This window comes from Astatotilapia calliptera, chromosome 14 (genome assembly GCF_900246225.1).
Source record: "Astatotilapia calliptera chromosome 14, fAstCal1.2, whole genome shotgun sequence".
Classification (NCBI taxonomy): domain Eukaryota; kingdom Metazoa; phylum Chordata; class Actinopteri; order Cichliformes; family Cichlidae; genus Astatotilapia; species Astatotilapia calliptera.
In genome coordinates, this window is record NC_039315.1 from 11,351,309 (window position 1) to 11,373,782 (window position 22,474).

General features: G+C 41.5%; 1 protein-coding gene across 3 annotated transcripts; it reads right to left on the reverse strand.

The window, feature by feature from the left end:
• Positions 1-4: 4 nt before the first annotated feature.
• Positions 5-22,200, reverse strand: LOC113035916 (protein KIAA0100). 3 transcript variants are annotated; one of them, XM_026191777.1, is made up of 41 exons: positions 22,040-22,200; positions 21,360-21,499; positions 21,109-21,235; positions 20,910-20,959; positions 20,690-20,831; positions 20,490-20,608; positions 20,334-20,394; positions 20,074-20,260; positions 17,754-17,877; positions 17,509-17,633; positions 17,331-17,398; positions 17,110-17,246; positions 16,800-16,954; positions 13,443-13,636; positions 12,791-13,088; positions 11,734-11,939; positions 10,575-11,625; positions 10,255-10,446; positions 9,725-9,927; positions 9,148-9,266; positions 8,857-9,080; positions 8,543-8,733; positions 8,288-8,387; positions 7,984-8,183; positions 7,593-7,890; positions 7,350-7,507; positions 6,964-7,170; positions 5,879-5,978; positions 5,480-5,662; positions 5,274-5,395; positions 5,021-5,176; positions 4,397-4,518; positions 4,133-4,313; positions 3,853-3,939; positions 3,620-3,628; positions 3,242-3,352; positions 3,027-3,162; positions 2,621-2,745; positions 2,435-2,536; positions 1,249-1,383; positions 5-1,162 (listed from the first exon to the last, which is right to left on the reverse strand). In XM_026191777.1, exons 2-41 carry the CDS (start codon positions 21,428-21,430, stop codon positions 977-979), a joined length of 6,762 nt encoding a protein of 2,253 aa, XP_026047562.1. In that variant the 5' UTR covers positions 21,431-21,499; positions 22,040-22,200; the 3' UTR covers positions 5-976. The 3 variants fall into 3 exon arrangements, with proteins under 3 accessions (XP_026047562.1, XP_026047563.1, XP_026047564.1); XM_026191778.1 differs by lacking the exon at positions 3,620-3,628; XM_026191779.1 differs by lacking the exon at positions 3,620-3,628 and having other exon boundaries at positions 16,800-16,918; positions 22,040-22,199.
• Between the last annotated feature and the right edge of the window lie 274 nt (positions 22,201-22,474).

The following is a 22,474-nucleotide window of genomic DNA, read 5'->3' on the forward strand; positions in this document are numbered from 1 at the left end:
AATGGGCCATGATACGATCCTTTTAATTGAAATACTCAGGGCTGATCAGAAATGTGACAAACATCAGGATTTAGCAACATTTCAACGGAAAACAACCGCGGTTACAAAAATATCAAAATACTTTGCATAAAAGTGCTTTAGTGTTCAAATTACAAAACACACTCAGCAGTTAGGTGCAGCACGCATTCTTTTTTTGCCACAATACTGTCACACACACCAAGTGCCACATTTTACCACACATCACCATGTTTTTGTTGCTCTTTTCCTGTCATATTGCACTGAGGTGAGGTACAGAAAAACAGTGAACTGAGAGGAAGCAGGCCACCATTCAACATGGAAAATATAAAATAGCATTTTATATGGGGATAAAGGCCTTCCTGTCAGCGACAGTCATACAGCCACAATCAGTTTCTTTAAGCTTTAAATGATAAAACATATTCTATGATCAGATTTGTTTTTTTGTTTTAAACAAGTGACAGGTGCTTCAGTTAAGTGTCATTTCTTCAAGCAGAGTGCACCGTGTTCCTGAGCCCGCAGGAAGTAGCATGTCGGTCTGGGATTTTCAGCAGAGGAAACAGTAACAGTGAAGTGCCAGCTACATACTGTAAACCTTCCTCGCTACATTCAGTGCAACCAAAGCGGTCGTTCTTTCCAAAGGTTGCAGTTAATGACACCAGAGTGAAGTTTTTAAATGGCACACAAATAAACAGAATAATTTATATTTGGTCAAAATGGCACTCCAGTTATCCTGGAGCTGCTTGAGATTCAAACCTAAGACACAACAGGAGTTAACTGAAAAAAAAGAAAAGAAAAAAAGAAAGATCAGCAGGCTCATGTGATACAGTAAGATATTTCCTAAATCCACTTGAAATATTCCATCGTGCCCCCTTTTTCATCCTGATTCACAAAGCAGGAGTGATGCTCTTTACTTTTTCCCTGCAGCTGCTGTAGACGACTATCCACTCAATTCCAGGCGTCACTTATGTCGTCTGAATATACTCTTCTTGCCGGAGCTCTTGTCTGCAGTGCTGAGACCGATGAGGAGTCGTGCTTTCTCATCTTCTTCCTGCTGCTGCAGGCTGTTGTCCGCCTTCCCTTCAGATGCCTTCCCCCTCAAGTCTGAGCCCGAAGCTGGCTTCAGACGCAGTTTCTCTTTTATCATCTGAGCAGCAAGGAGCAAAAAAGACAAGTTTAAAAATATCAAAGATCTGCCTGTCCTTTAATGAAGAGATAAGAACGTTAATGTACCTGTGCTACAAGTGCTTTTCGGCTGTCTCTTTTAACAGCCATGGCAAAGTCGAGCCATGTCCATGTATTGTTATGGTACTCCAAGCAAGGGAGAACCAGATTCAAGTCCTTCCAGTCGACACTGTTCTTTTCACCCTGAGAGAGACGAACATTTCACAGGCAAACACAAGATTAAAGGGGATCTGTTCTCTTAATGGATATTCATTGTCAGCATTTTAAATAATAATGTCAGTGTTTGCACAAACAATCACTGTATGTAATATGACAAGGTTGGGCAATGCAGGAAATGAATGGTACTAAAGCTGAGCTTCAATTTTCTTATATCTATGTTTAAAAAACTATGCTGGTTAAAGATTTGGTGTGTAACGTAGAAATTCTCTATTTTTTTTGTTTGTTTGTTTGCAAACTATGTAAAGAAAACATGGTATGCTTACTAACAACCTCTGGGTGTTTGTCGGATGCATTCATAGCTCAGTACAATCTTTTTTGAGCCACAGATTTCTTTGAAGATTCACCTGTTAACTGTTTAAAATGGAACCAATCCAAACGTGGGTACCTGTGAGCCAAAAGCTTTTAAATATATTGTAGCTCTTAAATGATGTCGCACAGATCTGGCTATGAGCCACCACCCATCTGCTGTTCAAACCTTGTGTTTGTAAGCAGATGGTTAAGATGGTTTCAGACAGAACTGAGGGCCAACCTAAGGCCCAGTGCAAGGTGAGACCCTCTGTGCTCATATGAGGACATCACATTTAGGCTTTTCTCCATTTTATTGATATTGAACAGAATGAAGCAGTGCTTTATGCTTTGTTAATGCTTTATTGTATTAAGCTGTGAAATAACCCTCTTCTCCTCACACGAGGAGATGCATTTTTAAAAAAAATTACTATCCGTTTAAAGATGAATGTTTTTATATGTATGATCCAACGATCTCAAAATGCATCTCAAACACAAGCTTGGGTCAGAGGTTAAAAATTGGTTGTTTGTTTCTGAAAAACAGAAAGATTTTCACCTGGTGACAAAGTTAGTTATATTCTAATATCTAATATTTGGCAGTTAAACAATGCTTAGTCAAACATATTTTGTATGGATGATTTTTGTTGATCTTTGCATTTAAACCAATGAATAAATGGGTACTGAATCTTACTGTAGAGGTATGTAGCAGCTGTTATGCACAGAAACCCACCTTATAGCTGACACAGAGAGGCACTTGTGGAATCTTGATGTAGATGAATGAGTTGTTCATTGCAGCTCGCTCTTTCATCTTATCAATGTCATCGACAGGATGCTGAGTGACAAAATATAAAGTCTACTTACTCTGCCTTAAAATAAAGTTCTATACATTTTAGCACACATAAAACAGCATCTCTACCTCTGGAGCCTTCCTGAATGACCTTCTAACCCCAGCAGTGCGGTTCAGTCCCTGGGTGACACCTTTGCTGGGACCCATAGCACCCATGGTGTCCTCTGACAATGGCCGAGGTTTGACAGGGATACCTGTATCACGGACAATATTAGAATAAGCTCTCTGGCCTCTGGGTGACTCTACACTTTATACTCCCACCGAGTCTCACATCAAGGTCATATTCAAAGTGGCTGAGGCTCTACATAGAGCTCAGAGGGATGACATAACAGAAAAGCAACTTGACACTGCAAGTCTGGTAGAGAAAATGGAAACTATTGATCATTTAGGCAGTATAAATTTCAGGCTGATGATCACACAGAGAGTCTGGAGATGAAGTGCTACGGTTATATTACAGCTGTTGATAAAAGCATACCAGTAGTAACCAGCCTAAATTTGTCTTCTTCATCTGTGACCTCCTCCTCTTCAACATTTCTCCCCGGGAAGAAAAACCCCATCATTCGTTTGAAGAACTGGTACATCAGCTGGATGGTGAGAGGCACCACATTCACCTGATGATGAAAACAAAATAGTGTTAGAAAAAACATTAAATCAAGCACCATAAAAGTGTTTTAGAGTCTTCATTCTCACCTCAAAGTGTTCCTTCACAGAGATTCCTCCCACAGGGGGGCGCACTTTGCTGAAGATCCGCAAAGCAAACTGGCGTCCAGACTGGCAGTTACTCTGTGGACGAAGTACGACCTAAAAGAGATGAGAGAATTAGATTCAAACGCATGCATGCACGCGCACGCATGCACACACACACACAAAAGTGATTTGATTTGAAAAAGCTCTACTGAGATTGAGTTTGAAAAAGACACAAACACCATGTTTCATTGATGAAATGAACACAGGAAAGAAGGCAGACACTGTAAGGTTGAGTGAACTAATGGCTCAAACATGCGTCTATGACTCAGGTGCACATGCACAATATGAAACTTCTCTTCACTGTTCCAGCTGTATACATACCCTCAAACGCTGCACAGAGGAAACCAGGCACAAATAAGTTAGTTATCAAATTGATGTCTGCCATGTATGTCACATTGTGCTTGGTTGTAAAGTGACACAATGCAAAGTGGTTTGTAGAAGAGAGGACTGGCTAGTCTCAAAGCTTCAGCAACCAAAAAGCAAAGTAAATAAATATAAAGCAAGTGAAAATAAGCTATTCGGCCTAATCTGAATATTCCGATGAAGTTATTTACCTTGTACGCTGCGTTCGGTAGCAGGTTGTTCATTGTGAACCACCCAAGCTCCAAAAGATGCTCTGCTGTATCATCAGACTTGTTCAGCTGCAAGGAGACATTTTTCAAAGTGGTTATCACTCAGTGATCTTATCAGCAGGAGAATATCAAATAACATCTGTTAACCTCTTATCCAGTTTTTAAAATGCACTAAGGAACTAAAGCCTGTGAATTTGTGGGCTGTGGTGAGAGGCAGATGGAATGTCTCCAAGCTCTGGATGGATTATCAGCATCTGCTCACCTTGCTGTACATAAATCTCTGCAGCTCCAGCTCAGCGATACCGAGCTGTCCGTCCTCTTCTGTCAAACACCAGCGGGCCTGTGCAAAGTAGATCTCTGTTCTCCTCACTACACTCACATCCTCGGGAGGTTTACGTAACTCCAGCTTATTTGCCCGCTGCAGCTGGAAATCCTTAAAACATCTGGAAAACAGATACATTTTTGTTTTTTTAAATTTTCGCCATCTCTGCTCTATCCTGGATGCAAATCAGTGCTGACATAAGACCTGATGAGGATGTTGAGCTCTTCACTCTTCATCTGCATGTCATTCTTCTCCTGGTTCAGCTGGTGCTGCAATCGTGCATTAATCTCGTTCAGTTCATCGCAACCCAGTTCCTCAGATTGCGCCTGCAAGATGAAGAAGAAACAAAGTGTTTCATTGACTTAAAAGACCCAGGCACTGCACTCCACTAATACAGTGTCACATGTCCAACATGGTGCAAGCTGCTATAAAAATCCAGTGTTCGAATTACTCAGATATTGCAGTGTGCTTTGCTTTTAATGGGTTAAGCAGAGATGATTAGGAGTTCCACAGACCCAGATAGTCTTTATTTTCAAACTTGAAGACACAACTGCTACTAACGTAATATTCTATGCAAAAAAAAACTGTTCACACTTCAATGTATAAAGCATGCAGTTTTACTGATGTGTAAAATTACCTCACGTGCTTAAAGATTAAGAGTAACAATTCAGGTTTACTGTTTGACTCTAAAAAGACCTTTGGGATATGTAAAACAACTACACTGATGGTCACAAAGGACTAATTTTATGGACTTAAAGACAATTAAAAACACAGTCAGCTGTGAGTAACTTCTGGGCTTTTACATTTAACTTTAAATTACACGCTTACCCTGATGTTTGAATAAATCTGTTTCTCAAGGCGTCTAATTTGAGCAAGGTGTTGCCTAACGGCCTCCTGAAGATGCAAGATGCTGCTGCGCTGCTCCTCGGGGTTACTGGAAATCTCCAGCTGGAAACGCACTCGCTGCTTTTTCTCACTGTGCTCCTACAGAATCACCACACAGAAGAAACACAGTCAGCAAAAGCTAAAACATTTATTAGGCCATGGGAATTATGAGCTAGCTGTTGCGTCTCTAGCCCACCTTGCGTCTGGGCTCCACGTGTAAGAGCAGGTTGTTGACAATGTCCAGAATCATAGCATACTGAACTGGGTTAGTGGATATCTCAAGATCATGATGAATGAGAGTGAAGGTGTCCACAGCACCTGAAAAAAATGAAAAATCACTCTCTTATTAGAAAATTAGCACTCATGCTTAAAGATATGTGGTCTGTTGGTGGTCACATATACCAGCCTGTTTCTTCAGCAGGTCTTCCTTCTCATGGTTGTTCCTCAGCTCTGGAGGCTTAATCTGAGTGGCCAGCTCTGGGTTGATGTCGTGACTGTAACTGATGTAGTGCATCCGGCAACTACAGCGCGAGATGATACGCTGAACCTGCTGAGACTCGTTCACCTGTGCGGGCTGGTTCCAATCTGCAATCAAAGATCAAACAATATTTGAATCAATCAATAACTACAATACCCATTTTAGCTCTGAACAAAAATATAAATATGCCAGAAGACTTGACAGTAAAAGGGTTTTTCTCAGTGTATAAATGTAAACATCCATGCACTCAGTCATGTTTTTTATTTATTGATTTTTACAGCTGTAGTTACTGTGTGTTCAGTGTCCTGCAGTAAAGGCCACACCTGTTGTAGTGCTAACCATTCCTCCCACAGCCTGGCCACTCTCCATCAGCTCCAGCACCGAGTCCAGGTTACGCTGCCGGTGCTCCTCAATGTTTTTCACCTAAAATAAATAAATAAATAAAAAACTCAAAGCTATTATGACAAAGCTGTTTAGTTAAAAAACAACAACAGACAGTTATTGTAAATCTTGTTTAATACTGTGGTAATTCTTTTCTCTAACAAAATGTTTAGTCTATAAAACATCAAATATGTCAATTACAGCCTTTCAAATTTCTTTATTCAGTCAGCAAAGACTGCCCTTTGTCAATTTCTCACTTTCTCATTTTGCAGCAAAAACAACTGAAATGACTTAAAATAAAGCAGCTAATCAGTTACTTGTGTCATCTTTTTAAATACAGTGTCATAACAGTACAACTTCATGGCACTCAGAATGACCTGTCATTGCAATTTCTAAATGAAAACCAATGTTTTAAAGTTTAACTGCAGACAACATCTGTAAACAACAGCTAAACCCTTAAACTTTTTGTACGTGCCAAATACAAATTTAATTCTTGAAAGAAAACATTTTCTTAAATGCAAAAAATATATAATAATCTCAAGTACAAAGTCAAATAAAATAAGATATATGCAATCTAAAACCTTTACTCTGTTCTCTTGGAAGGCTTTCTGGCATTAATAGGAGGCAAGTTTTTGTGCTGCTGAAAACAGACTTTGAGATTGTGTAGACATTAATTAATATTAATAATAAATAATTGCCCAACCTAACGACCCTTAGGTCACTGGCTTTAAGGGCTTCTGGAGGCTTTCTACAGATTTTTCACTGTATTAAACAAACAGCAGTGGTTGGAGCAAAGTTTGCTTTTCTTCACATCAGAGTTTTCTAAAGAGATTTCTGCTGCAGGCCTTGCTCGTGTTTATATCGTTTATCACATCGGTGCGCAACAGAGCTGTGCATTAAACAAAATATTGAAGCAGAGAATTTGTGTCGAGAATCTTTTATAATCAAATTTTTCAAATTACTCGATGAATCTTTGCAGCCCTAATTCTACGACTGGGTTAGTTGACCCCGTGAGAGCTTAGCCTACCTCCAGCCACAACTGTCGGTCCTCTTGTTCAGATGGGTTGGGCTCCATGGTGGCAAAATACTGCATACCATCCAGCAGACAGGTCCAGGTGGTCTTCTGCTTCAAGGTGTCGTTATACCAGGCAGGGTGATGCTCACACTGCAGCAGTTGAGCCTTTGCTGCAGACACCAGTACACAGCCGGCAGTCTCTGTGCCACGCAACATCATCTAAGTAACGCAAAGGATGATTGAAAGATAAACACCTGACAATCAATCTGCATCAATTAATCCAAATTTGACAGATTAGTTTTCAAGTAAAAATAGTGACAATCTACATGAACATCATATGATGGGTGAAGAAAAGTGGCAAATTATTGAAATATAACTGCTGTTATTACTGCAGTTACCTGACAGTTGACCAACTCAATAAACCAGTTGCGGTTATATACATCATCAGTCTGACAGGCTGCAATGCCACACAGCTGGTCGCTGACACCTGAATCCTCTTCTGAAAACACCACAAACTTGTCTGTCTCCTCAATCAACTTCTGAAGCATCGATGTGCCTGAAAGATAAGTGGAAAAGCAATCAGTTAATAGATGTTAAAGCTTAAAACCGTGGCCTTTTTGTTAGTCAGGTGACTTCCTTACCTTCATTTTGACTTTTTTCTGATCGGTTGACAGAAGCAACAACTGGTATGGTAGGAGCTGTGGTGGGGGAGTAGGTGGTAGGAGAGCGTTTGAGCTTCTTTGTCTGCAGTTGTGTGTCGATTCTCAGACCTTTCAAAGCTTCAGTGGAGAGATTTCTTTTCAGTACAGATGCCTTTTTGTAGCCATCATATAGCCCAAAGGCTATGTTTCTGTTTGTAGTTGTCCAGGAAGCACGTAGATCCACCAGACGCAATTTGTGAGTATAAGAGGCATTTGTTTCATCCTTTGTGTTCACCTCCTGACAAAGAAGATACAGATAAGGACATTAATTATTCATGCAGTCGCAGTGAAAAATACATTTAAACTCCAGCCCTTAGGCTCTGGCTGCTACCTCCTCCATGCGATTGCTCTGTCGTTGGTAGCTAAGGGATGACAGGCTGAGCAGGTGAGTCTTCTTCACTTGAGTGTTGATCTGGTGGTCAGCAGTCTCATCCCAGGTGGAGGCCATCAGGTGGACTGTCACCTGTGAGAGCTCACTAACCATCTGAGTCACATTCCACTCAGAGATCAGCCTCCTCATCACAGTGCCAGCTGAGACACCACACAAACACACAAAAGCGCACACATGTAAACTAATGAAGAGTACTTTATGTGATGTTGTGCATCCAGCACATCTGTAAGTAAATTGCTTTTACCCTGTGGAATAAGTCTTTGTGTGCCCCGAGTGAAGACGTGGCCTTTGTTGCACTCCAGTTGGATACCTCTCTGCTGGGCAAAGGAGGCCCAATAATGCACCTAAAGGGTACACAATATATAAAATGTGCAATAATCAAGAAAAACACTAATATAATGAACAGTTACAAACTGAGGCATATTTGATGGGAAAAATACAAACTTTGACCCTGAGACTGCTGCTGTTGCACACACTGAAAAAACAAAACAAAACCTACTTGTAGTTGTGGAAAGGCAGCTGTGTAGGACATCTGCTTGTAGTGCTGACCAAGCTTCTTGCGAATTGGCTTGAGGCTATGGAAGAGCTTGCCTCTGCAGATTGGCCGAGATACGCTTGTCCAGGTGGCCCAGAAATTTTGCATCCAGCGCAGTGTGCTGCTGTACAGGAGGATTCTGGGCTGATAAGTGTCTACAAAGAAAAAAAAGAACAAAACCTTTAACTCACAAAAGTAAAATAGACATAAAACACTGGTTTGTAAGTGTTTGTAAATTTAGTTTACATAGAACGATGATTGAATACAGTTTGACAAACCTGTGCCACAATGCTGGTTAAGGTCCATGGTGATGGAGAGGTTGAGATTCTCAGAGCGAAACGCTCTGTAAGAGTCGTGAGGCTGTCCTGAGGTCACGTCTGCAATGTTCTCCGCACAGCAGAGCATTACAGCATGGTGGTCATGGGGATTGCCATGGCAAAGCCATTGGAGATCAAGGGTCATACACAGGTTGGGTAGGTGTAGAAAACAGATATCATCATACCTGGAAAAAGATACTTATTAATACTGAATGTTTCTCTGCAAACACTGCTTTTATTGCTTCCACTTACTTTGACGCGGTCCTGACATTTACATCCAAGTCTCCTTTAAAAGCAAACTGGCCGGGGTTCCAGTCAAAGTTCAGCTTATTCCACTCCCAGTGCAAATTTTCCGTGGTATTATAGGGATCCTGTAAGAATCATAACAAATTAACCTGTTACTAATTTTGCTTAGCACAGTGGTTCTCAGACATTCTCTAGCATGTTCTACCTCAACAGTCAAAAACACCCCTCAGTTTTTATTAAAAATATAAAGAACCCAACATGAATAAACTTAACCAAATGGCAGTGCAATATCATCAGAAAACTCTTGTTTTGTTTTCCCTAAAAAATATGTTGTTCATCTTAAATCTAAAGTAAAGTATTTATAAAATATACTTTATATTTTTGCCAGGCTACCTGTGCCACAGCTTCAGTGGCTCCTGCCCCACAGTTTGTAAACTGGTTATCATGGCATTGCTAACAGTGTCAAAACATAAGAATTACTTTAAACAAAATGGAGAAAGCTGCCAAAAACATAAAAATAAACTGATATTGATAATAACCTGTCACGGGTAAACATAAATACTAAGAAAAAACAATGTTTTACCTCTGTAGCCAGCTGATGAAGATTGGCCTGATCAATGTCCATGACCCAGCGCCCGTGCAGAAGGAGACGACTTTTGTCCCACCAGGCCAGAAGAGGCGAGGGATCAGCTGTGGGTTTGGTCAGAAGGTCAACTGACTGGCCAATCAAAGTCCAGGCAGGGTCCCAACATGGCCCCCAAACAATAGTGTACAGAGAGATGTTGGCTGGGGAAAAAAAACATGTAACAATTCCTGTGTGAAACATTCAATTCAATTCGAATTCAGTCATAATCACTGAGTAGTCGAATACTTTAAAAAGAAAAGTGTACACTTTTCTTTTTTAGAAGAGTTCTAGTTTTGTATGTTCAAGGACAAGGACACATTTCTCTCCTCATTTACTCCTGAAAATTCAGTCTTCTGCTTCATCAGTTTTAGTCTAAACAGTTGAACTTTTAAATCACTTATTGGTCATAGTCATAGGATTATAGCAGATTCTTCTGCATATCTAGACAGGATTTTGGGACACTGACCAACATTATACTCATAACTCACATTTGAAGTCATAGTAGAACTTGAGTGGTGGCATATTCCTGTGGACTGTTACATCTCCCCACGGTGGTCCAAGGGGGACAGTCTGTTTGCGCCGACCTCTCAGCTGTCCATCTTGCTCTGTGCCAATCAGACGCCCCGACAGCTCCCAGTCACGGATCTCAAACAGGTAGCGAGGGTAGTCCCGAATTCTCACTGGTACAAAGCAAAAGTAGTAAATACTTTACTACTTTAATACTCTAGTAAATACTAGTAACAATAAAAAAACTTTGAAAAAAATCCTTTGTTTTTTGCCTTAAATGGGCATATAAAGGTGCTCTTACCCAAAAATGCAGCTAGTTTAAACTTGACTGCACGGCACCATTGGACGACCAGAGGGAGCCCATCTCTGGGGAAGGGACTGATCCCATCAATGTCCCTCAACTGTTCTCTCACCCTGTCGGGGCCATGAAGGGACTGATCAGCAATGACGACAAGTTGTAAGTCTGAAACAGTCCAGGTCAGCAGCGACTTCCTCATGGGTGTGTTTGCATAGAGGCGGCGTGAACGCTGGATGTAGATCTCTATATGCTTTTTCTCCAGTGAACTATACAGCTCTTCTATCTTTCTAGCCGGGAGAAGTTCTCCATGTTGCTTGCGGAGATCTGCCACCTTCTTATCCAGAAGCTGCAGACGTTTTGCACTCTCTTTACTTTCATCCTTCATCAGTTCATAGTTGTCTCGCAGCTTGATTTCGAAGACATCGTCCAGGAAGACAAATGAGAACTGGCTAATTTTGAAGATGAGGTCAGGCGGCAGACGTTGGGTTGCGGAGGCCTGGGTTGGGGACTGATGGAGACTTTTTAGCCACTTCTGCACACTAATAGCTTTGTCAAATGTGTTTGAGAAATTGTACTGGTAGGGGAACTCCATAGATAAGGAAGGACATGTCAATACCCAGACACGGTTATGAGGAGTGGTGAGGAAGGGGAAAGTGTCTCTGTGCAGCTGCATTTCAGTCAGATCTGCATGTGTCTCCACATCTAGGCCATTAAAAGAGACTATATTGTTGCCATCAAAGTTGAAGATCACTGAGGGAGAGCGCATATGCATAGAACTGCCTTGCTTTGAGAGAGAGAGTGCATCCATGTGCAGCAGAATGTAGTTCTGATCAGTAACATGAGCAGTTAAACGAGTACAGCCCAGTTCAACACGCAAACACAGGCCTCTGTTCTGACCTGAGGCAGCTTCAGTGTTCACTGGTTTAACTGGCTTTTCCTCTCCTTTCTCTCCACACAGCATTAACCAACACGCCTGACCTTCAGTCATGTGCTGATATAGGACCATGTGGTCTGGTGGCGTCCATTCGACAGTAAGATCCTCTTCACATTGAACCTAATTAAAGAAATCAACATATTAATACACTCTGAAATAAATACCGCTAGCATGCTGAGATGGAAATTTATTTAGTCCAGATAAATTCAATTCAACAAATGTGGTTACCTGTATGGTGTGGGTGGTGATGTGGTACCACAGCGTTAATGTGGTGAGTTTTACTATAGGGTTGATGGTTTGAGAGGCGGGACAACATACTTCCATGTTCTCTGTGACTGTCTTGATCACAGACAAGCTGACCCCCTGCAGAGACACCCTAGAGCTCTCAGCAGAGGTCAGGACTCTGACAGTGTCCATCCGCAGAGATACAGCTCCTACACAGGAAAGAAGAAATAATACAGGCAAAAATGGAAGCAAATCAAAAAAGAAAACAATGAAGAGAAGAAAGTGGAGGTCTCTTTTGGAAGTATCCTGGGAGAGAGAGTAGAGGGAAAGCTACAACGCAAACGGCACAAGGTGGATTTGTACCTAGACCTCTGCAACAGCACATGGATTGTCTGCTCAACCAAGTGAGCTATAGTAGCAGCCACATATTATCTTCAGTAGAAAAAAATCTCTCTCTTTCTCTCTCTCTTTTTTTTATAAAGCAAGAGATGTAACTGACAGAATTCATTCAGATTAATTTTGATTTTGAAAAAAAAGTTACAAATTTCCTCACAATTTACTAAAGCCAAAGGTTACATCAATCAAAAACTAGTAAAACTCGGAAAAAACAATAAAATTCCTAAATGTTGCAGTGTTGTGAGATAGCCTACCAACAGAGTAAAGAAACCTTTAGCTCTATATGCTTTAGACTGAAAAACTATGTGACAAAAGTGGATGCCAGCAGAAATTTATGATGTCAATAAGTGCCGTTCATAGCTTAGATAGCATAGCATAGCATAGACATAGTAGGGTTTAAATAGCAGTTTCAGTCCATATTTGCAGTGGATGTGGTTTTAACTGTGAAAAGCAATACACCTTTTTCTTTACACATAAACAATTTCCTGTTTAGCATACATGTCCTAATATGATTTAAACTACTACGCAATTACACTGAAAAAGTTTATCAGTTGTATGTGATGATTTGTTTTATTGCCACATAAGTTTCATTTGGAATAAAAGCTGTAAAACAGTCTTTTCAGTCAAACAGCTCTGTATTATAATAAAAATGCTCATTCCTTACCTGCAACATTAGAAAGCGTGAAGACATTAACGTCCTCTAGACAGCAGTCCACTTTAAAAAGCAGGTGTAGTTGTGAGGAGGGGATAGGTTTTATGGTGTCGTCATTACAAGGAGACAATGGAGTCAGATCTGGCAGCTGTGACTCTGGATGACGAGGAAAACACATGAGAGACAGCAAGCGAGACAGACACAGTGCACAGGTCTCTGAAAGCTCCACTTGAAGCCCTTTCAGGCTGGACTCAACGTTCAGACTCAGAGGCTGGCTGTTCGACTTCATGTGGGGTCGGTTCAAACTCCCCTGGAGGGAGAAGAGATTAATGAAGAAATCCTTAAAATCAGTTTAACTTGAAACCACATGTTCTGATTTTGCATTGCTCATATAATCTAGAGTTGGACAAATTGGAAGATTTCCCAAGTTTAAAACAAACAATATCAGTCACAAGTCACTTCAAAGAAGGTTGCTGATAAGAATTTAAGCTTTATATTATTTTTTCCACTTTATTATTCATAGCTAAAGCATCAGTATCTTGGCCAGGTCTCCCTTGAAAAAGAGGTTTTTAATCTCAATGGGATCTTCCTGGTTAAATAAAGGTTAATAAATAATCAGTATAGAAAGATACAAATGTTTATAAAGGTTTGTCTGCAGTCCTACCTGCAGGCTGAGTGAGTCTAGGATTAGGGCTTCTCCCCATACATGTTTACCAGGAGGGTGGGGTGCCTGCTGGATATGAGACCCCTGACCCACTCTCCACCAGAAATTGTCCAAGGACAGCGAGGCACGTTCGTGCACATTTTGGGACTCTTGATTCTCACTCTCAACTTTAATGTCAAGGATATGACGCAGTTCTGAAGAAACAAAGGGTGTGCAGATAAAAAAACATTGTAAGTTAAGCATAGACCGTATAAAAGATAAACACTGTCACAGTTTTACTTTCTTTTTTGTAAACACAGAGGGAGATGTAGGTTCAACCTTGTAACCTAGAACACTGGCTAAGAACTGGGAATTACAAATTATTAGCCAATGAGAATGTCTACGATAATCTTTCGATTCTAATAAATACCACCATTTACAAAATGATGTTCATGTTTTATTCGATATGACCTGAAACTATGTGCCCATAAAGAGATCAGGAAAAGGTTTACTGATGTCAGAAAGCAAGTATTTCTAAGTGGTCCCCTTGTGGCAATTAAAAAGAACTCATTTAGCCACATTTAAGCACTAGCTTCACTTTTCAGACCATGTCTTTAGTACGTTTTCAATTCAAGTGACTCTGAATAAAAGGAGACCTCTTTCTAGTGTCACTGCTTGAAGTAGAAAAAGTTAATGAGTAACATTTAAAAGGGCCCTGTGGAAAAACTTTATCTAATCTACGCATGTTTGAAAGAGGTTGGCCTAACAGTTACCCATAGAACAAGGTTATGAAGGAAAATGTGTTTCAAGAATAGAGGAGACTTGTACATAATAAAGTAAAGTAAAAACAAAGTGTAATTAAAGTAAAGCTTTTCAGGTAAGGAGTGCTGGGGTCAACTGAGAAAATTGTCAGGCGGTGGAAGGAATACTTCGAGGACCTCCTTAATCCCACTGACACGTCTTCCAAGGAGGAAGCAGAGTCTGGGGATGAGGGGAATGACCCGCCAATTTCTGGGGGCGAGGTCACTGAGGCAGTTAAACAACTCCTTGGTGGCAGAGCCCCTAGTGTTGATGAGGTCCGCCCCGAGTTCCTGAAGGCTCTGGACGTTGTAGGGCTGTCCTGGTTGACACGCCTCTGCAATGTTGCATGGAGATCAGGGGCAGTACCTGTGGACTGGCAGACCGGGGTGGTGGTCCTCATCTTTAAGAAGGGGGACCGGAGGGTGTGTTCCAACTACAGGGGGATCACACTCCTCAGCCTCCCTGGGAAAGTCTATGCCAGGGTGCTGGAAAGGAGAGTTCGTCTGCTAGTCGAACCTCGGATACAGGACGAACAATGCGGTTTTCGTCCTGGTCGCGGAACACTGGACCAGCTCTTTATCCTCTCGAGGATACTTGAGGGTGCATGGGAGTTTGCCCAACCAGTCTACATGTGTTTTGTGGACTTGGAGAAGGCACTCGACTGTGTCCCTCGGGGTGTCCTGTGGGAGGTGTTGCGGGAGTATGGGGTGTCTGGCCCATTGCTACGGGCCATTCGATCCCTATACAACTGTTGCAAGAGCTTCGCATTGCCGGCAATAAGTCGGACTCGTTCCTGGTGGGTGATGGGCTCCGCCAGGGCTGCCCTTTGTCTCCGGTTCTGTTCATAATTTTTATGGACAGGATTTCTAGGCGCAGCCAAGTGGCGGAGGGCTTTTGCTTTGGTGGCCTCAGAATCTCATCTCTGATTTTTGCGGATGATGTGGTTCTGTTGGCTTCATCGGGTGAGGGCCTCCAGCTCGCACTGGAACGGTTCGCAGCCGAGTGTGAAGCAGCGGGAATGAGGATCAGCACCTCCAAATCTGAGGCCATGGTTCTCAGCCGGAAAAGGGTGGAGTGCCCACTCTGGGTCGGGGATGAGTTCCTGCCCCAAGTGGAGGAGTTCAAGTATCTCGGGGTCTTGTTCGCGAGTGATGGGAGAAGGGAGCCGGAGATCAACAGACGGATTGGGGCTGCAGCTGCAGTAATGCAGACGCTGCACCGGTCCGTCGTGGTGAAGAGGGAGCTGAGTGTAAAAGCGAAGCTCTCAATTTACCGGTCGATCTACGTCCCTACCCTCACCTATGGCCACGAGCTGTGGGTAGTGACCGAAAGAACGAGATCGCGGATACAAGCGGCAGAAATGAGCTTCCTCCGAAGGGTGGCTGGCCTCTCCCTTAGAGATAGGGTGAGAAGTTCGGCCATCCGGGAGGGGTTCAGAGTAGAGCAGCTGCTGCTCCACATCGAAAGGAGCCAGCTGAGGTGGTTCGGGCATCTGACAAGGATGCCCCCTGGGCGCCTCCTGGGTGAGGTGTTCCAGGCATGTCCCACCGGGAGGAGGCCCCGGGGCAGACGCAGGACACGCTGGAGAGATTATATCTCTCGGCTGGCCTGGGAACGCCTTGGTATTCCCCCGGATAAGCTGGAGGAGGTGGCTGGGGAGAGGGAGGTCTGGGCCTCTTTGCTTAGGCTGCTGCCCCCGCGACCCGGCCTCGGATAAAGCGGATGAAGATGGATGGATGGATGGATGGATGGATGGATGGATGGATGGATGGATGGATGGATGGATGGATGGAGTGCTGGGGTTTAACATAGCAGAATCCACCTGCAATACTGCATACTGTATGGGTAATTCTTAACAGCTTGTTGTCCTGGTAGAAGGCTCAATGTCAACTGCTGCTAGTGCAAGAGAGGGGAAGTGGTGAATGATCTAACCCACTATAGTACAGGAATTACAAGAGTTTCAGCTGAATAACTGAAGGTAGTCAGGTAGGTAAAGTCACACAAAATTATGGGTTATTTTTCTAAACTTCTTTACTTCTATTTATTTTTCTGGCTGTTCTTAGATATGTAAAAGTGGCTAATGGTAACAATAAACTAAACTAATGGTTGCAACTGTACTAATCCTTAAAAAACAAAAAACTCCTGGATACTTTGGCCTAGTGGGAGGGTCAATTTTTGTCTGGAATAATTCAAAACAACCCTGATCTTATGAAGGTGGTGAGCTTACCATCCGACTCTGCTATATAGAGCATCATTACCATTGAGCACTGTCTGGCAATCAGCAGATGGGAAAAGTGTAAAACCTTAACTATGCCGACTAAACAGACGCTAAATAATCCTGGACAGTGGCAAAAACCAGGTTTGATTATTTCCAGTTTCATGCCAAGGAAAAGTTGACTGTTGAGAAAATTCTATAGGTGTCCAATTTCCATTCTACACACCTTAACCAATTTTTTTTGTGTGTGTAGATGAGTAAATCTTTAAAAAAAGAGCATGTTAAAATAAATATTCCTGTATAACTATTTTGCATCTGGCACTTTTGTGAACATAATGCACTCTTCACATGACAACAAGTACCTCCATTAGCAGAGAGGAAGCCCAGAGCAAAAGGTGTGGTGTCTCCCAGCTGAACAGACACATTGATGTTGGACACAGAGGTGGTGATCATCACGGGAGCATCCAGGTGAGGAAGGCGCCTGAGGAAAAGGAGGGTGGGCAAATAATCTAACGGACTACACCGCACAAGGTAAGGTAATGGACAAAAACAATAGAGAATGAGTGATGCACAAACAGGGATAATGAAGAGAAGATGGTGAAAGGTGTTAAGAAGATTTTAATTTCAGAAATCCAGCAATCGAACTATGTGAGTTTCACTTTTACAACTTGCCTTTTTCTGTGTGCTTCCTTCCTGTGGAATAGCTGTTCCCATGGAAATAGATTGAGCCAATGGGAAAACTCCTGGTGACGGTAGTGAATGATGCAAGTGTTGACGACGACTGACCCTGAGATGTCAATTGATGTAACCTAAATTCACAGAGACACGAGGGAGAAAGTCTGAGTAACTGATTTACAAAACGATGCAATGTGGCCTTAAAGCATTTCCCTCACCTGCAGGGTTGTCTTGATTGTGTTCACACAAAGAATTCTTTGCCTACTTTGAGACAGCAGAAGTCCATCTGCCAGCAGAAAAAAAAAAGAAAAAGAAAAAAAAAGAGCGTGTTATTCACGACTTCTTCCTCCTTCCAACTCTCTCTGCAATAAGTCTGGCGCCCAGCTGTCCACTTACCCTCAAGAAGGAGCTCCAAGCTGCTCTGGGGAAAGCTCAGCTCAGGAGTGAAGCTTTTAAGAGGAAGCTGCTCGTTGTCACGTCCGTAGCAGACCTTTAAAGACTTTAGAGTCCAGTTCAGGTGTCTGTACAAGTAAGAAAATAGGGTTATAAAATATCTGAAACAACAGATCATTTAAAAGAGTAAACTAATGCAAAACTGTGATCACAGTATATACGCAGCTAGATGTAAAACGGTGACTCACCGTTTCTGGCTGTGCATCGACAGGGTTATGTTTGTGTTATCAAATTCCACATTGACCTTGTGGGGAATCAGCTGATGAAAGCGTTCCACAGTCTCAGTCTGGATAAAATCATCATTTTCATTCTCTAAAAGGAAATAGTATTTGAGTAATTAAATTAGAGTGTTATGTAAAGAATTATCAAAAATATCAAGCCTATCAAGCTGGCATTTGAATTTTAAAAATCTATGACATAGTTAGAAAGACAAAATTAGCACTTCAACCTTTAATAAAACGCAGGTGTTGACTTTCTGACATTGTGCATATTCCACGGGATTTCAAATATTCTGTAACATGCATGTTGTTTAAGACTACACTTAATATTATAACTGTTAGAGTGGAGGTGGATTCTTAATAATGCAACTGATTTTGCATATGAAGGCAGAGCAACCTGGGATTATACTGAGAAGTTAAATCACTAACAACACAACTTTAATGCATTATTTTCTACTAATCTATAAATATGTTTCTTATAAAAATACATACTATGGTTACGTGTCATTTCCTCTTTTTTGCTCGTGAGAATGTTAGTAGTTATTTACATGGACAGAACCACCAGCCTCAACTGTATGTGCAATGTTTATGTTCGTGTTTTTAACTGCAAGCTATTTTTAACATCTGATTCAATGGCCTAACAGACCTGTGCATCTATAAAGAAACGGAAGAAAAAATCATCTTGCTTTAAACGCTTTTCAAACATTTTCTCCTGTTTTTGTAATGAATGTATAACTTAGTCCTACTTTGACTGTGTTGGTAAAACTTTATCATTAAGGACATTTCAAACACTCACAGAGGCCAGTGAAGAGCTATGATATGACCTTGTTTTCATTTTGGTTAGCAGAACAGCTAAAAATATCACAGATGATGGAAAATGTCCAGGCACTTTTAGAACACGCAAAAGATCAAATGCAAATGCAAAGGCAGAAAAAAACAACAAGAAGGGCAGCACAGAGTGAAGGTCCTGTGGATGTACAACAGCCAAGGCACTGTTCTTTATTCATCTAACACCTGACAATACTAATTGCAGGATACATAGTTTTAAAATGTGATTTTCATAAGGGTTCTTCCCCCCAATTCAATAAATATATCATTAAAAAAAAAAGATTATTAAGACTTTACCATCTGTGATGGTACAACTATGAATGCAAAACAGTACAACAAATCAGACTTGAAAAATAGAATGAAATAAACTGAAAGTTAACTGCAGTGGTTGGATAAAACTGTACTGTGCAAAAGTCTTGGGTCATTCATAATTTCTTTATTTTTTTGGTAGGAAAATGGGAAATAGGTAGAGTGATTTATTGAAACAGGTTCAAACTTGCGTGGAAATACAATTCATAAGGAAAAAACAGAGTCTGTACAAATGTAATAAGCTTGAAGGTCAATATTTGGTATAGCCACCATTATTCTTCAAAACAGCTTGAACACTTAGGGAAGCTTTCTAGTAATTTCTTTCAGTAGTCTTTAGAAATACTTCTCCAGGCTTCTGGAAGAACATTCAACACTCTTCTTTGGACACTAGTTGTTTTGTGTTTTGTTCTCTGTCAAGATGATACGACAATACTATTAAGGTCTGTAGAGACGGGGGATGTGCCTTTGTGTCTGTCCAGACTGTTCATCAGTTTTTTTTTAGGCTTCACACTTTAATTTGCCCTCCACCTGTGCAGTTTCATCAGATGTTTTTTTAAGGACGCACTGCACACCAGGCACAGATATTCATTATATTTGGCTAATAACTGTCTGGGAATCACCTTGTTAGTGCAAAAATACTATTTTATGTTTGCCAAACTGTGTCATGTTTGGCATTTTTTGTAGAGTCAATAAAAAAAAAAAAAGGAACAAATAAAGTGCCTAAAGATACAGTTTAAAACTGGTTCTTTGCCAAGTTGTCTGCAATGTGTAGACACAACACTGGCTCATCCCTTTAAAAAAAAAGAAGCTTGAATGATCAATGTTAAGGGGTTTAACAGCAAAAACATTCCTCTGAAAATGGTCATTTACAAGGACTGGACTGAAAATGAGGGAACAAGCAGCCAATGTCCATTAAAAAAAACATTAAAATACTTTCAGAACGCCTGGAGAAGTATTGCTCAAGACCACTTTGAAAAATTACAACAATCTCACTCCTTGGAAGCAACATACAAAGAAATGAGAGGTGGCTCAAGACCTTTGCACAGTACTATAGATTACAATTTGGAGAAAAGAAGGAATGCAAATGAATGTGATGGATAAACACTATACTTAAAAATCATTGCTTCCATTTCAGAGGTCAAACGTTACTCACCAAATGCACCATGATCTTTCTCTTTGTGGGAAACTGCTGGAAGCTGGAGCTGACTGAGGAACAGCCCCTCGTGCAGCTCTGCCATTAGAGTCCTCACACTCAGGGACAGACAACCTGGCTTCATCTCTGGTAAACTCACATCTCCAGATAGCAACAGGCTAAGTGCCACTTCAGCCAAACATATGTCCTAAAATGGAGAGCACATCATTTACAAACATTCAACCACCTGTTTCTATTTCAGTGACAGTTACTCCACTCACCAGTTCACTGCTTTTGAGCACTTTACTGCTTAGTTGTCCAACCGAGAAGTTCCATGCCAACCTGTAAAGACATTTTTCAACATGGATTTCATTTTGGACAACTAATACAAACTATTGATTCAGTCAGATTAGTTATAAACCAAAAATAAATAATACCTTTTACTCTGGTGGTCAAGTAACAAGGTGATACCTGCAACAGTCATGTGCCATAGAGATTCTGGCAGTGCTAGGTTTAGGACCATCACGTTGATGGAGCTGATGTGGAATGACAGCAACTGGAAATACAAAACAGGAAGTGAGATACTGTGTACAAATAAGCATAAAAAGAAATGTTAACTTATCGCCAGCCTTCATACTTGTGACAAGAATCGAAGCGTTTTGGGGCTGACAGAAATCTTCGCCGACTTTTTTCCATGGCTCTGCTTCACCAAAGGTTTTAGTGGTGCTTGCAAGTCAAACCGGACTCTGGTTTCTCCAACACAGAATGCCAGGTATCGCCTGAAACACAACTTATGATATTATTTGCTGCTAACTGTTTTATCTCAGACTATCTGGGCAACACATTAAGCTACTTACGGTAAATCCTGGTTTAGAAGTTTACTTGAAATCCATATCCTGTCAATTTCCTGCCATTCACAGAATTACAGCAAGATAAAAAAAAATACATTTGATAGATGGTAAAGTACACAAACTCAGAAGTGAACCATTGACATGGGAGTGGTTGTTTAGCATGTGCCAACTACACAAATGTCATGTAAACAAAAACGTGTCCTACCAAAGTATGCTGGGGGTGAAACTGGATACTGACTCCTTGGACAGAAAAAAATCCTACTGATTTAATCTTCAGATGAGCATTGAGGGTAGTTTGGAAGAATCGCACAGCCAGGGTACATATGAGCCACCTAGAACAGCGGGAAAAATGTGCTACTTTAAATGAGGAGAGCAAGGAAACATCTATTAAGCAGTGCTTGCAGTTTAAACCATACAATGATCGCTGTACTGTAGAAATTTCCACACATTCCTCACCTGAAAATGGCACACAGCACACTAATAGCCAGCAAAAAGATTAAAAATAATGATATCAGCAGGAGAGACATTGTGTCTCTAGTTGTTCACACCCAAATCTTGGGACATGAGTCTGGCTGCTCCTTATCTTCTCTCAGCTGCTGTCAAAGAGGAAGAGATGTACTTAAGCACAATATCCAGGTGCCACTCACTACTGATAGGTGACACCGACTGCTTGCAAATAGTTGCTATAACTGTAATTAGCTGAGGCAACACTTCCTACACAAGTTAACAACCGTTCGTTGTGGAAAACGTTAACAGCTAGCCTCACAGAGCTAACACCTCTAATTAACTACAGTGTAATTACAAACCGACCACGAAACAGCACCTAGCTAAACTTTATCGCTCAGCTAACAGTGTAAAGAAAACACAAACCTCTACTAAAACTTGTTTCCCATTACCAAGCCGCCAGTGAGAAACACTCACTGCCAAGCAGCAGCAGCATTAGCCAGTAACCCAGCACTAAACAGTTAACGAAATTTGCCGCCGCGTCATCCAAAAATCTTAAGCAAATCTGGGCTAGCACTGTAGCACGCTAACGCTACCGCTAACTTAGCGGAACTGCCAGTTGGCACTCTTTTTTTGCGCCTGTTGGTCGTCTTTGGTCTTTTTGGCCTCACTCTCTTACAAAACTCACTTACCCTGACATATTCGCAACACCGAGCTGTCGCAGCGCAGTGTAACGCTGCAGACAGAGCAGTTTCATGTGACAGTTGACTCAGAGCTTAGTAAACACTGTTCTCCGGCTCGCCGTGCTCAGCTGGCAGCTCGGTGGAGCGCAGTGGTGGGAGCGGAGCTGGGGATTGGCCAGTAACGCTGTCTAAGCAAGTAATCTTTAACTAAACAGTCACACATTATTCAGCGGTTCACACCAACTTTAAACTAATCCATAAACAAGCACGAAAATAAAATGCGCAACCTTTATTCCAGTCATACATCAGTTTTACAAATACCAAATAAACAGTTTATTCCCATTGTGCACACAAGTCTCCTCTGCCATCCCCCTTAGGGAAAAAACGTATTTCTACATTCTCAGGTAACATCCCTGCACCTGCCAGCCGTTTGGTCATTTGATT